Genomic DNA, 17,931 nt, shown 5'->3' with positions numbered 1-17,931 from the left:
TTGACGCGGACATCTTAAAAACTGTATCGCGTTGTCAACAGGAAACTCACTGGTGAGCTTCTGGTCCGGGTGCTTAACATTCTATAGGTGCTCAGCATTACCTGTACATACCATGGCAGCGTAGCAGTTAATTTCGGTCGGCGATCTCGTGGCCATTTTCCACCCGCTGTATATTTTGGTGCAACAAAACATGATGGTATGAAAGGCACACGGTATTCCGTAAGCGAGTCCACCTGGCAATGTGCTGTAGATGCGTAGGATTTCAGTAGTGGCAATCACTATCACCTTGCTGTCAGGTTGCACCTCTTGTAAGAAGGCAAAGCAATCGTCCACGCAGTGGTACACCTTTCTCGCATGTATACGACAAAAAGGTTTTCTTTGGTCCATCGCTGACAGGTATCTCTCGTACAGCACTGCAGCCGCTTAAAGAGCTATACATATTCAGGACTTGTGTACATCAAACTGATCACCGCAGCTGATCGCTGTGGATTCTAGATAGAATTAAAGTACACCCATAAACTGATCGGAACGAAGCGTGGAGCTTCATAGGGACCCTAGAAACTGGCATCGAAACATTGCGCAACTACCACTTGGTGCGCAGCAGCGCCTTACCCTCCAGCGCTTGCATCGAAAGTGTTCAGTGGAGCGGCTGATGTCTGCACGAGGAGGCGTTGCTGAATGAGCGATGACAATTTGGAAAAACAACTCTTTTTTGAAATATACCGACGTGTAAGGAAAATATCAAGCAAGCCACGCTAGTTTATTGTAGGTTGAGTGAGTTTGTGTTATGGCAATAAAGTTCCAAGAAAAGTAACGCAATAGTAATCGATTACTTTTCTGGGGCGCTAATTGACCACTGTAATCAGTTGCTTTTCAGATGGAGTAATTGTAACTGTAACCTGTTATTTGTTTTCTTTGACGTGTACAAGACTGAACGTAGTGATAACCGAGTAGACGTGCGAAAGCATGTGTTCGTTCTTCGCATCTTCTTTCTAAAATGTGCACGTGCACGCAACCACGTTTCTCGCTCTTCATCTTCACGCCCCCTCTCCACTCGGCGACAGCTGTCGCGGCGCCCTCCTCCCATTGGCTACATATCTGGCGCGAAGCTCCTCTGAACTTCCTCCCATTGGCTGCAGCTTGCGCGACGCTTCTCCGAGGCTTGACGCAAGATTCTTGGTTGAGTTTGACCTCGTTAAGTAGTGCTTTTGCACTAAAAAGCGGCGGCGAAATCGCATTCAAAGACGCAACGAAAAATTGGCAGTGGCTTACCTTGTCTAATCCTGGAATTCAGCGAAAAGCAAGCACGACTGCTAAGCGTCTGAGGCTCGTCCATGGCAGCTCCGCTACACGCTTGCGGTAGCCGTTCTATGTATGTATACCCACACGACCACGTGGCTATGATGCGGTACCACATGGTCATACGACACCCTCATCGGGTGTCATCACATGGCTTCACATCACCCCATCGGATGTCTAAGGGCAAAGGTCAGCTAAAGGTCATGGCTCGAGGTCAGTGATCACAGGTTCGACACCACAACAGCTGTACCACAAATGCTCATACACGGCTAACGTGGTTGGGCTGAATGTCGTTCAGGGTCATTCTCCGGCCGACGCGACGACTGCAGCGCGTGAAGCTCAGTGTAATAATAATAATAATAATTGGTTTTCGGGGGGGGGGGGGGGAAAGGAAATGGCGCAGTATCTGTCTCGTATATCAGTGTAAAAGCAGCATTTCCGACCGTGACGCGGTCGCCTGTGCATTTTGTCGTTGTTGGTGCGCAGCTTCACGGTGACGGCTCAAGACGCGTGTTTCGTTCTGACCGCAGGTGCTGCTCCCGTGACGATGTGGCCCGCGTCCCCGGCGCGCCGGTGGCCACCTCACCAGCAGCAGCAGTCCCCGCGCGTCTTGTGCTGATTGGGAGGCGCGCGTGCCGCCGCTGCGTGCCGCCCGGCGTCGCCGTCCGGCACCACGGCTGCTCCCTGCAGGCCGCTGCCGGCCGCAGGCACGGACGGAGGAGGAGGAGCGGGCCGACCCTCGTCGGGGCGCCTGGCCGCCGCCGCCGCCGGTGAGTCCCCATCGGGCACGGAACGGCATCACGAACGCCTGGTGCTCACATGATGGGTACGCAGGCTGCGGAAATTAAACGTAGGCGCATTGTAGAGACTAGTTCCGGAGACCGCGCATACCTGACGCTGACACCGGAGATAGTCAAGCTCCGCGGGCAGATGAAATGACAAGCGCGTAACGCGTAGCGATGGCCCCGCATGTTTGTGGCGCATTTTCGTGCTGCTGTCGAAGCCCGACTTTTTCCCGGTGCGTGTGTTCCACGTTCGCTGTGTCTTCCGGTTCCAGTTTGTTTCAAAACGCCGCAGCTCGCTTTGTAGAACTTGCACCAGCAGCATAAGGCGCCTTGCCAAGCGTGCCCCGGTATTGTGCGCAGGTCTGTAGGTTTCGCACTGGGATTACAGATGTGGAAGCGCGTTTCGCTTCGATGGCAAAATACGCTGCGCGAGTAGCCTATTTTGACATCGCTGACGCCGCTCTATGCCGGGGGTGACCTTTACGCCCAGTCTGCGGTAGGCAGTCGCGGCATCTTCAGCTTGTGAGAATCTCTGTCAGCGCAGCGTTTTTCTTCCCCCTCACTTCGTATTCGGAGAGCAAGAACCGCACTGGGCCGTGCGGGGGATTGACAGTGAGTTGGCAAGCAGCGGCTCAGGACGGCGGTTGTCATGTTCGCTCACCGCAGCCTGGAATCATGCGCTTCACCGTCATGCTGCACGGTTTCCTGCAGCCGTGTTCATGTTTTCGTGCAAAATCTCTGCAATCATTGTGGTGTGCGTGATTTGCCTGGTGTTGGCATTTCCGGGAACTCTTGACTTCACCGCTTAGGCCGCGCCAAGGCCGAAACAGTCGAAGGTTAGGTTTAAGTGACCCTGGTGGTCATGTTTCGTTTGCGAAGATGCACTATTCCTCAGGCTGTATTCGGCTGCAACTCGATCATCTCGGGCGAGTCAAACCACTTCTGAGACTGAGGGCAATGCGTATGGCAGTGAGGAACATTATAGAGGAGGAGGAGGAGGAAAAACATTTATTAAGAGCATAAATACTGGGTGGGTTCAGTAGGAGAACCCATTGGTCGCCATCATAATCCGGCCCCTCTCAACCAGCGATTTCTGGTCGAGTGGGCTGTGGCTATGAAGGGTTGCCTCCCAGCGCTCATACGTCGGATCGGGATTGCCGTCCAAGTCTGGGTTTTCTTGACGTTCCCAAACTGTGTGAAAGAGTGTGCCAACTGCTCCACAGAGGGGGCAGGACGAATCGTAGGTGTCTGGATACCATTTACTCATCAAGTAGGGATTGGGCAGAGTATTAGTTTGTATTCACCTGATTATGTGATCTTAAAATTTGCTAAGGGATTTGTGAGGAAGAGGATATTTCCTTCTTGTGATCTTATAGCACTCCGTAATTTCTGCATAGCTTAGTAAGGGTGAGGGGTTGTTAACTGTGTCAGCGTGAAAGGCAGCTTGCCAGATGCTCGGAGAAGGAGAGCTCGAGCAGCTGTGTTGGCCGCATCATTGCCCGTCGTTGAGAGGCCCTGGCGTCCAGAAGATCTGGACGTTCGAAGGATTAGACGTTTCCAAAATTTCCCAACACGGAGCGCCAACGCGGCTTGTGAGTCGGACATAACCGTTGCCTCGCTGTTCTTTGATATCGCTAGTGCGATAGCTGCTTCTTCAGCCGATGTGGTATCCACCGCTTGGATAAGGCTGCTTGCAATGATATTTCCCACCGGGGTTAAACTGCTGCGATGAGACATTATAGAGTGTTCGATCAAAAAAGATCGTTGCCTAGTTGGGGCGGTAAAAGCAAGGAACCGTATACCCAGGACGAAGTGCTGTAATACGGGAATGGGACGGCGCTTATTGAAAATAGATACACGCCGCTGACGAAAGTGTAGCAGGGTGTTTCAGGTTTTCTGAAGCCATGGCCGAAACTGTGCCCCGGTAGTCGTAGTCAGCGGTGAGCTCGGGTATTTAGGAAAGGCTAAGGCTTCGTCCCGGAACTTCTCTTTTTTTGGCGACGCTGGCATTTTCATCTTGCACATCTCCGTGCCCTTCTGGTGACCCTCGTGCCTTATGGCATAGGTGAAAGCAGGCATTGCGCAACGCGTTGCCGGAAGGATGTGAAAGCCAGGAAGCTGCCGTCACTGTCTGTAGACAGCCGCTGAGATGCATGGATGTTGCGCGGCACAGAGTCATCGGTGTTGCTGCTCCTTGGAAGCCTCTCCCCAGCTGTGGCCGCCGTGTACCATGGCGTGTTGCTCACATGCGACGTTCGCAAAAGGCCTCGGATGGCTCAGCTGCAGGTGTTCTTGCGCATCAGCCGTGCATTGCAATCGAACGTCCTTTGTGGCGGCGTCAAGCCCGCGCTTTCTCCCCGGGGGCTTTGATGACCCCGCACGAGTGGTTCCGGTGGCTCGGGTGAGTGTGCCGTTTTTTCCGCTGCACTGACGGCGCCCAACAGCGCGCGCTCCGACCGGTATGAACGACCTGTCCACCTCGGCCGTGTCACTGGCATCGGCCCAGCGTAAATACTGCGAATAGCTGCTTTCGCAGATATATCTCGCCGTTGCCGGCCCTTTCCGGAGTATATACGCGGCGTCCCTCGGAGCGGAAGCGTCGATAGGCATCAGCGTCGTCGCCCCTCCAGACGGCGTCGCGAGGAGTACGCGAGCGGAGCGAGGCAAATCGATGCCCAGGCCTTGCGCGATTATCGCATCCGATGTAAAAGAGCGTGTCTGGGGGCCTGCCTGCAGGTTCACTCGCCCTCTCTCCTGATTTGCCTGGATCTACGTCGCCCGTACGGTTGGCGCCGTTTGTGCGCTTTCATGACCGCATGTATACGCGTCTCATTGAGCTTCTCGGCGAGGTCGTGACGCGGTGACGTTCGCCATCCCCGCGAACGGTGTCGACCGGCCCGGGGACCCCGCTGCGCCCGGCGGGATTTACTGCGCGCGCGCGCCAGCGGCGGCATCGCGCAATCAGTCGGTTGGGTTAGCGCGTTTTGGCCTGGTTCACATTTCAGCCGCTCCTTCGATCAGACCAGCGTCGAAGGGAAAGAAGAACGAGCTCAAGGTTGTGTCGCCGCAGCCAGCGGCCCTGTTTGGCGTCCTTTGCCAATTCGCCAACGCTTTTGGCTCCCATACGGGATGTGGCGTTATCGCCCAATGGCCGCCCCGTAGCCCTCGGTGGCAAGCCAAAGGGCAGAATGCCCCTCTGTACTCTTGGCAACTGCGCATGCGCTCGTTGCAGGGCCGCTGCTAGCTGGCGCCCTGCAGAAGTGTGGCCGGCTTTGGTTCGAGCAACCCATGAGATGGTCCCAACGGGAGGTGCGGGGAGTGCTCCAGCGAAACAGTTTTTCTCCTTGGGACGCATACCATCAGCATAACAGCGTCTACTGCAGCGCAAGGGACTAACCTGCAATTAACCGTGTCCTGCGCCAGGTACAGCCGCGAACTTCATAACACTTCTGCTGGCGCTTGCTTTCGCCTGGGATCCGCCCCGTAGCAGCCAAGCCATGGCCCTGCGATAAAATGTAGACGCAGTACAGATCAGTGCGAGAACTGTGGGACTAACGAAGTGGCGCAAACCACGTTGTACGCGCCATCTCGCAAATGGGCTTGTGGGTCGTGCATGCAGCCTTTTCTGTACGAGCCTCCTGTCGTTTGTGGGCGCCCCCTGGCAGATGCATCTTCGACGCGACGGGGATTTGTGATTCGCATTTTCCTCAGGCGGATAAGGCAGTGTCACGGAGCAACACATGCAGATGCGGCGGTCAGCGCATGTATATAGACCTGCTAGCAGTGAAATATAGCTATTTGTTGGCGCGGGCCGTAGTTCGAAACCCTTTCGCGACGACACGCGATCAGAGGCCGACATGTGCTGCTCTTAGGGACCACAGCGTGGGAGGCCGACTTTGCTCCGCGACGCCGCCTGGGCAAGATGTGTTCACCACGTGCGTCTAACTGGGCCCACGAGCTCTACCTGTAGTTAGCGGCGTGCTTCCCTCGTTGAGGAAAAGCATATCACGGGAACGCGAACGCTGCCTCAAAACAGCCGGAACTAAAAACGAACGGCAGTGGTATAGGTATATTTCCCGCACGCGTCTTTAGGGCCATGTATTTTTAGCCCGCACGCAATATTATAATAGTGTGATGACCCCCATAATGCGCAGGTCCACACGGGACGGAGAGGCAAAGAGACACCGTATGGCTCAGTTTAAACAAACAGGTATATTCAATAATTACACATGATTAAGGTTATACATCAGAGGCTGGGGCATCCGAGCTTACGTGCCGACGACTTCATGGGGGCGATGGAGTGGCTCCGGAGTTGGGCTCGAGCGGTTGCTGGCAGAAGCTGCACGCCGTCGGGCTTCGGCGCTGAAGGCCCTCTTGGCGAACGATGTCGTCCTCAGCTCAGACTGGACTGCATCCGTTTACATGTGCTTTTAAGCACTTGATTAACAAAGGACTAAGGGCGGTCATTTCCAGTGGCCCGCCCAAAGCATCAATTCTCCAATCCAAAATAACATGCGAGATGGGGACAACCCCTTGGGTTGGGCTTAGCCTCGAACCCAGAGTCTGTTAACAACACTAAATAAACAACAAAAACGCCACCACTCTCTCTCAAGTGAGAGTATACACAGGCTCTCTCTTCGGAGCTAATTCACTAGCGCCTGTCTTTCCACATTCTTGGCGAGTACTGCCTGTCCGCCATGACAGGTGTCCGTCACGGCCCTTCTGGGAATGCGCTTTTGTTCACGAGGCACGGCGGGAAGCTGTGGGTGCCTTCCCGGCGATAGCCCACGTCGAAAGGGGAAGGAGGGAAAGAATGTTGTCTTCGCGGTAGCGCATAGCGTCGGCTGTGGTACGGCGCGCTCTGGCCCGCTGACAGCTCCCTTGTCCTGGAATGTGCCCGGGAGGGCCGCACCTGGAACGGCCACGCAAATTGGGGAGGATAAAGCCTGTTTCCCCGCGGCGGCGGCGGCGGGTCCGGTTGTTCTGGTCGTCACTCAAAGAGCATGGCTGGGTAATTGATGATGCCGCTGTCACGGCGGCGGGTCCCTTCGTTCTGGTCGTCACTCAAAGTGCATGGCTGGGTAATTGATGATGCCGCTGTCATCTGGGTCTCCGTCTACGCCGCGCCGTGGAACGCGGAACCTCGCAGCACACAAGGAATGTCACACTCGCTCACCCTCCAGAAGAATGTTCTCCGAACATTTGAGTCCCTGCAGCTCCCCTTGTCTTTCTGAATCGCCTCGCATAGTGCGTCCGACAAAACACTTTTCGCTGCACTCAACACCACTGCACAACACCAATGCCTCCGCTGTCATAACTGGCGTCTCCAGGGGCAGCACTGATCTTCTTTTACAGATAAACATGAAACTCAGCACCCAAGCCTCTCCTTTCTAGTCCAAACTGGACGAAATAAATTTACCACAGTTACAAAGGAGCTCCCACTTCTAGCACGATCACGGCACAGACAAAAATATAGATAACGAAAGGAAGTAGGGCAGGTTCTGCATGCGCTCCGCATGGTCTCCTGTGAAGGTGTTACTTAATGACAGAAAGGTTTAACTATTAACTCCGATAACTTAACACATACGCATATAGCAATGTTATGAGCTGCGGCATTACACAATTCTAACCAGTTCACAACTCCGCTCTGTTTACGCCATTAGTCCGACTTAGCTTTCCGATTTCGCAGCGGATATCGGCCTTCATGAGTCATACTAAGTAAGTCTGTGCCCCTTTGTCTGCTTTGGGACTCGCGAGGGCTCGTGGCAGGAGCCTCTCCTGGCGTTATCTGCGCGGCAACCTCGCGCGCTTCTTCTTCTAGCAATGCATGAAGTAAATCCGGTGGCATTCCGGCCGTCACCTCGGGCGCCTGCCGAACAAATGCAGGAGAGGGCGTTTCTTGCGAACTATCTGCGCGCTCCGCTTCACTTCTGTCCCCATCAAAATCCGCGCTTTCCCTTTCCTCATTTCGTGAATACTGAACCGGTGCCGACTTGAGGCGATTTGCGTGTATCCTTATCAAACGCCGGTTCACGTCTCGGACTCTGAAGTTTACCGGAGAAAGCTTCTCGACAACCTCGCACGGTCCTCTCCACTTCGTCTGGAACTTACGAGCTAGCCCAATCTGCCTTTGGCAGTTTTCAATGTACACGCTGTCCCCCACATCAAACGGCGCGTCTCTAGCACTGCGATCGTGCACCTCCTTCCTGCGCTTCGCCGCTTTTTTTTAAGGCCTCCTTTGCGATGTCCCTCGCCACTTGCAAGCGCGATTCTAGCTCAACCTTATAGTCGTCCAGTGAAGCGTATGGGACACGACGGGGGGCCCTCTGGCACTTCACTAGGCTGGTCCGGGTCTCGGCCGTAGAGAAGAAAGAATGGCGATTCGCCCGTGCTCTCGTGTGCTGCGGAATTGTAGGCAAACATTGCATACGGGAGCCACAAGTCCCAGTCCCGCTGTTCGCGCGAAACAAAATGCGACAGGAACCCGGCCACGGTTTGGTTCAGTCGCTCCACCGCGCCGTTGCAAGCCGGATGGTACGGTGTTGTCTGCTTCTTAGCGATCTTAAGCAGCTCGCAAACTCTCCTCATTAGCTGCGACACGAAGTTCGTTCCCCGATCTGTCAAGAGTTGCCTCGGGGGTCCATGTCGGAGCACGATCTGTTCGACAAATGCTCTTGCAACCGTGTCTGCCTTCTGATCTGGGAGTGCTACCGCTTCCGCGTATTTTGAAAGGTGATCGACAAATACTAAAATGTACTTGTTTCCGGAAGTGGTCGTGGGCAATGGGCCCATTATGTCCATACCTGTCCGCTCGAAGGGAGCCGAAACCTCAGAGAACGGCTGAATTGGAGCTGGTCTTCGTCCCTTGGGTGTTTTTCTTTCGAGACAGGAATGACACTTCGCACAGTAGTCTCTAACATCCTGTCGCATGCCACTCCAAAAGTACAAACGCTCCACACGCCTGCGTGTCTTCGCTACGCCAAAATGACCGGCGCATGGCGCATCGTGAAACGCGCGAAGAACCCTTTCTGTCCACGACCGAGGTATGACGACTCTCTCCCAAGCGGTTTTCTCTAATCTCCCTTTCCTGGTTGGCCTCGTGCGCCGACACAGGGTGCCGTCTTTGTCAATGAAATAACCTAGCTGTTCGGGGTGAGACGGTGCGCCCTCTAAGCTTTCGATTATTCGCTTCAGGTCAGGATCTTTGCACTGCTCTGTGCGTAATTCGGCGGGGTCGACTACGGGGACAAACTCATCTATAGCTGCCACGGCAGCTGTGCGGCTGAGTGCATCACCATTCAGATGTGTCTTTCCTGACTTGTGCTCAACTTCAAAGCAGTATTCCTGCAGGTGTAGATTCCATCTAGCGAGTCGCGAGCTAGGGTCCCTGACACTCATCACCCATTTCAGAGGATGGCAGTCTGTGACTAGCTTGAATTTGCGGCCGTAAAGGTAGCATCTGAAGTGCTTTACTGCCCAGACAACGGCGAGGCACTCCCTTTCCGTAGCTCCGTACTTTTGCTCTGTGGGGCTCAGCTGTCGGCTAGCAAAAGCAACGGGATGTTCTTTGCCCTCGATAACCTGAGATAGCACGGCACCAACTGCGAACTTTGACGCATCTGTGGCCATAACGAAGGGCAAACTAAAATCCGGGTGGCGCAACAGCGGTGCACTCATTAGCTTCCTTTTCAGGGCCCCAAAAGCATTCTCCGCGTTTTCGTCCCAGCGAAAGGCGACATTTTTGGCTGTTAAGGCGGTGAGCGGCTTAGCGAGCTTGGCGAACTCCTCTATGTGCCTTCGGTAGTAACCGATCAGGCCGAGAAACTGCCGGACCTGGCGGACGCTAGTCGGGGATGGAAAATCCGAGACACACCTTAGTTTCTCAGGGTCCGGTCGCACGCCGTCAGCTGAAACAACGTGCCCGAGGTATTTCACCTCGTTTTTGAGGAATTGGCACTTAGAGGGCTTCAGCTTGAGACCCGCTGCTCTTAGTCGCACCAAAACCTGCTCAATATCGCGCAAATGGTTATCAAAACTGTCACTGTATATGATAATGTCATCCATATACACGAAGCACAGCCTCCCCAGAAGACCTGCCAGGATAACATCAGCGGTTCTCTGCCAGACAGCAGGGCTGTTGGCCAGACCCATCGGCATTCTTTTCCATTCATAGTGCCCTGAGGGCGTGTTGAATGCCGTTTTCTCGGCATCTGCCGGATCCATTGCTATCTGCCAGAATCCCGCCGCCATGTCCACTACCGTGAAGTACCTGGCAGAGCCCAGCTGAGAAAGCGTCTCCTGTATATTGGGGATGGGGTATGGATCGATGCGAGTTACGGCATTTAGTTTGCGGTAGTCCACTACCAATCGATACGAGCCATCTAGCTTTTCCACCAATAGTGCTGGTGCTCCCCAGGGTGACTTTGAGTGTTCGACAATGCCGCGATCAATCAGGTCCTGCACCTGCCGCTCCATCTCCTCACGCTGGGAGTAAGGAATCCTGTACGCACGCTGGTAAACGGGCGATGAAGTGCCGGTTTCTATCCTGTGCTTTATAACGCCACAGCAGCCCAAATCCAGGTTGGACGCGGCGAATACCTCCGAGTAGTCGTTCAGCAAACCAGCCAGAGCCTCCCTCTCCCTGGATTTTACGTGAGAAAGATCGAACGACACCTTTGGAGCAGCCGAAGGACTAGCATGCTCTACAGTTGCGAGTACCGTATCGGTGGGCTCACGTTGCTCTATCGCAGAGGTGAAGAAAGCCAATGTTTTGTTCTTGGGAAGGCTCAGTGGCTGCTGGCTACAGTTAACCACCCGTAGGGGCACTCTGTGGGCGTCATTAACTGTCACGAGGCACGCGGCTGCCTTCAGGCCATTGCTGAGAGAGTCGACCGGCTCAAGCACTCCCACGGCGCCGCTCTCTACATCTGAAGGCACAAACGCGTACAAAATGTGCTCCGACCAAGGAAGGACGACCGCCTCCTCGACCAGCCGGACGGCAACCCGCGAATATACCTTCTCCAATGATCCCACTGTTTGACGGGTGTCAATATCGGTAATGCGAATCTCAGCCCCTCTCCTGCTCAAAAACGGAACTTTTGAGCCGCCCGCATTAACCTCTTCCTCAGAGAATGAGACTACTACCTTCCCTTTTCTCAAAAAATCCTGCCCTAATATACCTGACACTCCGTTTGGCAGAGACACCGTGTCCGGGCATACGTAGCAGGGGTGCTCCAATGCAATTCCGCCGAGAGAGAAGTGTAACCGGTAGAGTCCACTTATGCCAAGAGGATCCCCCGTTATGCCTACAAATTTGGTTGCCATACCACCAGACGCTTCCAACACCTCGCGGTCCCCCTTCCTTCGAAGCGTGTTAAAACTGCTCTCCTTAAGCAATGTCACCTTTGACCCCGTATCTATCAACAATTCCATACAACAACCATTTAACTTGCAACGCACAACAGGGCATGCCTCGTCGGCCACACAAACTACCACCACCTCATCATCTACTGCTCCCTCCCCACGCTCCTCAGGCTGGGGAGGACTAACTAGTTTTTTGACTCGGTATCTGGAGCCCCGCTGTAGGCTTGCTTAGGGCGTGTCTCGCCTGCTTCTCTTTGTGGCTCCCCACGGCGCACGTTTTGGCAGAACCTGGCGATGTGTCCGCGACCCTGGCAAGCGAAGCATACGATTTCTTCAAAATCTCGCATACCGCGCCTGTAGCTTTGTGGCGGTCTCCGGTTTCCAGCGAATGGGCGCTGTTGAGCGCGCGCTTCAACCTGGCATTCTACCTGCTGAGATAGCAGCTGTTCTAAGCGATCTAACCGCTCTGTCAAGAAAGCAACCTCAGGGTTGAGCACCGCTCTCTCTATGACGCGTACTCTCGCTGCGGCTGTCGTTAACGCCTCATTTTGTTCCTCATCCAATGCGGCCTCCACGGCTTGGTCGAAATTGCTCGGCTTGCGCGAGAGCACGAACCGGCGCACGGGGTCTTGCAGACCAGCCACGAACAAAGCGGTCATTTCCTCTTTAAGTATATCCTCCGCGTATTTCTTCCTTAACTGGTCTCCTTCCTCCTCCCTGCTTAACGTATCGCGTGGTAGGCGCTGAAGCCGCGACGCAAACGTTCGCACGTCCTCCCCTACCATCTGTCCGGCGTCACGGAACCTCTGTACTCGCACGTGACGTGGTTCAGTGTCAAAATGCTCTAACGCGAGCTTCTTAAATTCCGCAAATGATTTTGTGGATTTTACTTTTTCGTCTCGCCATGCAAAATCATGAGCAGCTCCTGCCATCTTACACCTCGCCATTCCCAGCATTTGAGCATCGGACCATCCCCCCATTTTCCCAATCTCTTCTAGCATGGAAAAGAAATCGCAGATTGGAACCCCTGTCTTATCTCCCGTAAACGTCGGAATGACGCTTCCTAATGCCAGCATGCTTGCTCCGAGCGACGGCTGTGGAGTGGGAGCTCCCTCAGATAAAGACATTTTTTTTTTCAAGCCCTCCGGTGCCTCAAGCCTCTCAAATGGGGGTAAAAGTCCCACAATCAGTCCCGTGATTCCCTTTTGATTACAATTTTGAAGTCATGAATGTCGCAGCATTCAGAGGACATTTGCTTTTGATACCCCACTTCTGACACCAGTGTGATGACCCCCATAATGCGCAGGTCCACACGGGACGGAGAGGCAAAGAGACACCGTATGGCTCAGTTTAAACAAACAGGTATATTCAATAATTACACATGATTAAGGTTATACATCAGAGGCTGGGGCGTCCGAGCTTACGTGCCGACGACTTCATGGGGGCGATGGAGTGGCTCCGGAGTTGGGCTCGAGCGGTTGCTGGCAGAAGCTGCACGCCGTCGGGCTTCGGCGCTGAAGGCCCTCTTGGCGAACGATGTCGTCCTCAGCTCAGACTGGACTGCATCCGTTTACATGTGCTTTTAAGCACTTGATTAACAAAGGACTAAGGGCGGTCATTTCCAGTGGCCCGCCCAAAGCATCAATTCTCCAATCCAAAATAACATGCGAGATGGGGACAACCCCTTGGGTTGGGCTTAGCCTCGAACCCAGAGTCTGTTAACAACACAAACTAAATAAACAACAAAAACGCCACCACTCTCTCTCAAGTGAGAGTATACACAGGCTCTCTCTTCGGAGCTAATTCACTAGCGCCTGTCTTTCCACATTCTTGGCGAGTACTGCCTGTCCGCCATGACAGGTGTCCGTCACGGCCCTTCTGGGAATGCGCTTTTGTTCACGAGGCACGGCGGGAAGCTGTGGGTGCCTTCCCGGCGATAGCCCACGTCGAAAGGGAAGGAGGGAAAGAATGTTGTCCTTCCGCGGTAGCGCATAGCGTCGGCTGTGGTACGGCGCGCTCTGGCCCGCTGACAGCTCCCTTGTCCTGGAATGTGCCCGGGAGGGGCCGCACCTGGAACGGCCACGCAAATTGGGGAGGATAAAGCCTGTTTCCCCGCGGCGGCGGCGGCGGGTCCGGTTGTTCTGGTCGTCACTCAAAGAGCATGGCTGGGTAATTGATGATGCCGCTGTCACGGCGGCGGGTCCCTTCGTTCTGGTCGTCACTCAAAGTGCATGCTGGGTAATTGATGATGCCGCTGTCATCTGGTCTCCGTCTACGCCGCGCCGTGGAACGCGGAACCTCGCAGCACACAAGGAATGTCACAATAGTGTGAGCAGTGAAGTGAGTCAACCATCGCGACTGCAAGCTGTGGAAGTGGGGCTCCAAAGCGCTGCGACAATGACTGGCTCAGGTAAGTAACCGCACTCGCAGGGGAGTTGCCCTCGTGCTTCCTTTTTTTTTCTGTTTCTCGTTTTTAAATCGGGACAGGCCATTGTAATAGTGAGTTTCCGAGAGCAGTAGCGTCTTTCCCAATGTTGGCGCGCTGTGTTTCCTCGCGCAGAGGAAAAAGCAGCCGCGTTTGGCGCATTTCGCCGTGAATTTTGCAGTCGAGGCTTCGCAAGTGTCGTTCAATCTGCGCTCACCGAGGAGGAAGTAAATACCGCGTGAATGGGCCTCGTCGAAAAGGGTGGCACCGTCCGTTTTTGGGCGTCTCTTTCCGACTATTCAGACGCGAGGAGAGGGGCAACGGAAGCAGGCTGCCCTGCGCGGATAAGGCTCGGCACGCTCGCACTCGGCGCGCCGAAATGACGCGCACGGCGCCTCAACGGGGCCAGTCGGGCACAGCTCAGCTGCGCCCGCCCGGCATTCGGGGTAGGAGCGGCAGCTGTTGCGCTGAGACGCTAGGGGTTTCACGAGAGAGAGGCGACTTGCCGCGTCTAGATGTGTGGCATCACTGTGGTCTCGTCGTGTTGGGCACCCGGAGCCGCCTATCGCCGCTTCCTTCCCGCCTGCAGTGTCGCGCGCAGATCACCTGTTGCGACGTTCCTTTCTTCGGTCATTGCGAGGTGCCGCATGCATGTCTCCTTGCGCAGAAATGTATAGCGGCAGTGACTGGGAATCAAATTCGCACGACCTCCCTCCTTCCGTCCTTATCCAACAAGCATAAAGCCTGGACTCCATGTACGCGAAAACTCACGCGAACGCGAAGGCGACGGCGGCAAGCGACGAGCGGACGCCGTCGCGCGAAGCAAAATGCATGTGTCGCTTGCCGTGTCGCTCGGATCTGCACCCACAGAAAATTTCGCTCGTCGCCCGGATGTCCCCCACGCGACTGGCCAATCAGAGCCCCCCAAAGCCGTTTCCGGTTTGTCTACGGTTTCCTCACGGGCACATCTCACGAAACCAGCGCGTCGTCTTGGTCATCGCCACCGTCGAGAAAATATTTGGTTTTGTAGCTGAGAGGCAGACCGCAATGATTTAAATAATTAAAACAATCTACTTGTTGGGTGCGGAGGGCTAACAGCATTTGGAGCGGGCTACGCGAGCGGGCGTACTGCAGGGGCGAGATGCGTGTCGAGCCGCGGGTACCGGCGCTCGATCCACCGTGCCGCTGCGCTCCAACTGTGCAGAAACACTCGTGGCGCGCATTCTCAGTGGTATATTATAGTTTGCTCACTTACAATCAGGTTGCGGTGACAGTTTATGGGAGTGTTTTTACTAAGCCGGAGTGCACAGGCACCGAACGAAAGCACACCTCCCCCGTGAACCCGTGATGTGACTTCGTCTCCGCAAGCACGCCGTTGGTTATCTCCACTGCCGCTACACCGCTGCCGTAGAGGAAATATTCCTTTGGCCCTGACTATGAGGCACACTCACAAAATTTTAAGAGAGAGAACAGGTTACGGGCGTGTTTCTAAGCTCGAGTGCGCAAAGCACGGAATCCGCTGCGCACGTCGCGGGTTCGCGTCGCCTGCCGCCTTCGCTTGCATGGAGGTTTCCCACAAGCGACAGAGCGAACGCCAGCCGTCGCCGCCGCCGTCGCCTTCGCGTTCGCGTGAGTTTTCGCGTACATGGAGTCCAGGCTTAAAGCTGACATCGTGATCTGATACAGTTCCTGCTTTTTAACTCTGCTCTCTCTATCCCTCATGAAGATAGTTTTCGTCGAAATCCTGCGCTTTCTGGTTGGCGGGTTCCTCGTGCATGCCTTCTCTCAATTTCGAGTCATCGTCCCGAGTGCCCTAGTCGTGCCTCCGGGAGTGCATCTCTCGTGCGGCGTACTGCGTGCAGTCGAGGGGCGTCGCTTCTCTGTGCCTGTTCCGGCTCGCCCCGGAGGCGGCTAGGCACGCGCCGCGCCCGGGTGTTCGGCTCATTTCTCCCTAGGCGTCCGCAGGCTCTCCCTAGTTGCCGAGGCGAAAGTTGCCAGTCCGCTTTTGGGTCGCCTCTCTCTCCCTTCCGGCCTTTCTCCACCCTCTGTTTGCTTGGGGCGCTCCCCCCCCCCCCCCCCCCCCCCCCCCGTCGGCGGCGGTCGACCAGGAAGGAAGGCGGCGGCAGTGGCCCGACGACCGAGCGGCGGCGTTGCGACTAACGCTCGCATCGGTGCGAAGGGGAGAAGTGACTGTGCTGGTGCGCAGGCCTGCCGCCTCGGATACCGCTGTTCCGTTTCTCGCTCCCGTGGGACTGACTCCCTGCCGAGGCCTTTTCCGCGATTCCGTCGGAGAACGCTTGTGCCGCCCGTGCTGTCGTCATTCATCCCGCGCTCGGAGATCGCCGGCTGCGCAGTGATTCAGCTGTTGTCGCCGCAGCTGTGTTCGCGCTGACGTGGGCGCCGACGACCTGTTGCCTCCGTCGGCCAAGTGGGACGAGTTCGACCATGAGCCACCGCGTCGCCGACTGACTCGACGCCCCGCCAGCAGACTACGCGCTGCCTCTCGCCGAGTCGCCGCCATGGTGCTGCGCTCCCAGAACGACTCCAACGGTCTGTTGTACACCTCTCTTCTCTCGACACCCGAGCCGATTCGCCTTGCGTCCCTGGGCGACGTATTAGCGCTGTAACCCTAGCTGCGTGGGCCTACATTCCGCACAACAATCCTGTGGCCAACGCAACTCTTCCGTGCACTTCTGCCGCCGTGTGTAGTGAGAGAGCGTAGCCCTTTCCGGCGACTAGCGCATACCTTCGAAAGTCGCTGACCAGCTTAGATGTACGGAAGGACACTTGTCGTCGACGGCAGAGGCGGTGCGCTGTGCGTGACCGCGAATTTCGATATTCAGCTCCACTGATCCCGCTCACTGTTTTCGTTTGACAGGTGCGGAGTGACGACGGAGCTATGTGAGCCCCTGCTGCCGCAGTCGGGGCCGTATAGGAGGCCCGAACTGCGCGGCGTCACTCGTGGGCCCCGCGCGTTCGTACCATGGCTGACAGCTGCTTCGGTCGAAAACAGTTGTGCCGCCTGAGAAAGGCCGACAGGAAGCGCATGTGCACAGTCGCCCGATAGCCTTGGAGCTCGGACGCTGATGAGCAATTATTAATATCTAAGTGATTCTCAGCGGCCGGAATCGAATGGGGTCGCCGTTGAGCAGATTGTTCAACAGCGAGCGCTTGAGACAAGAACGCGGTGCCAGATGGTGGGCGTGTGTTGAAGCCACCGCCAACTAGGTTTTCGTGTACCTGCATTGTGCAGTCGCGCTAACCTCAATCGTGCAAGTTGTTCTTGGTTTTCGCTACTATTTTCTAGGGGTGCGCGAATTCTCGAATATTTCGAATCCTTCGTTCGAACGAATGGAATAGTGTATGTTCAAAATTATTCTCAACGAATTGAATATGTTCTCAGTCGTTCGGTTACTTTAAGAGTGTAGGGCACGAGGTTCGAATAAGGCGAGCCGTATTTTTCATAGCTGTTTCTAAAACAGTGTCCCCACCAACGACGCCTACCATCCTGCCGCGATCAGTATGCACGGGACTATGGGTTCTGTGCCGCGACACCATCCATTCATTCCGGCCTTCACAGTGCTCATTCATGGCCTTTAAGACTGAACGACGCGATAAGTTGAGCAAACCCTTCCTTGATGGTCGATTTCTGTGTCCTTGGCTGACACTCGTCTCATGACCTGAGGTGTGGCTCTTGATTATTCTCTTTTGTCATCGATAGGTGTTTTTCCTATGCGTTTAACATGACCGTCATAGACTCAATACACTGACTTCATGTTGCGGCCTCCTAATGGAGATTAGTCGTGCATATTTTACCAGCTGTAGCTTTAACTCCGTATCCTTCAGTTGTAGCACCGTACCATAGCACCCTCCCTCCCTTGCTCTTCAGTGTGTCGCACGATTGCTCCTTTGGTACGATTATTCGCACAAGTAGCTAATATTAGTACAATATTCGATTCGGTATCAGAGCTGCACTATTCGGTTTGGAAATGCACTGTTCGCATGCCCCTGCTATTCACCCGTCGCAGCTGCTTGCATGCCTGTCCTACTCTCGCGCCT

At 55.1% G+C, this 17,931-nt stretch overlaps 1 protein-coding gene across 6 annotated transcripts in view; it reads left to right on the top strand.

The window, feature by feature from the left end:
• rdx (BTB/POZ and MATH domain-containing protein rdx) overlaps nucleotides 1–17,931 on the top strand; it is a 261,129-nt gene that overhangs the window by 153,466 nt on the left and 89,732 nt on the right. For 5 of the 6 annotated variants that reach the window (XM_077627967.1, XM_077627966.1, XM_077627968.1 and 2 more), the window contains one exon: nucleotides 1,830–2,069. Coding sequence is in view for 1 of the 6 variants with exons in the window: in XM_077627964.1 (XP_077484090.1) it covers nucleotides 16,392–16,422 (31 nt within the window). In the remaining 5 variants the exon portion in view is untranslated. Of the gene's footprint in view, nucleotides 1–1,829; nucleotides 2,070–15,961; nucleotides 16,423–17,931 lie in introns of those variants that run through there. The other variant, XM_077627964.1, reaches the window with a different exon arrangement.

The sequence above is a fragment of the Amblyomma americanum genome, chromosome 6, assembly GCF_052857255.1.
Source record: "Amblyomma americanum isolate KBUSLIRL-KWMA chromosome 6, ASM5285725v1, whole genome shotgun sequence".
Taxonomy (NCBI): Eukaryota; Metazoa; Arthropoda; class Arachnida; order Ixodida; family Ixodidae; genus Amblyomma; species Amblyomma americanum.
The sequence above is the reverse complement of the archived record's forward strand: the minus strand, read 5'-3'. Positions and strand labels throughout refer to the sequence as shown.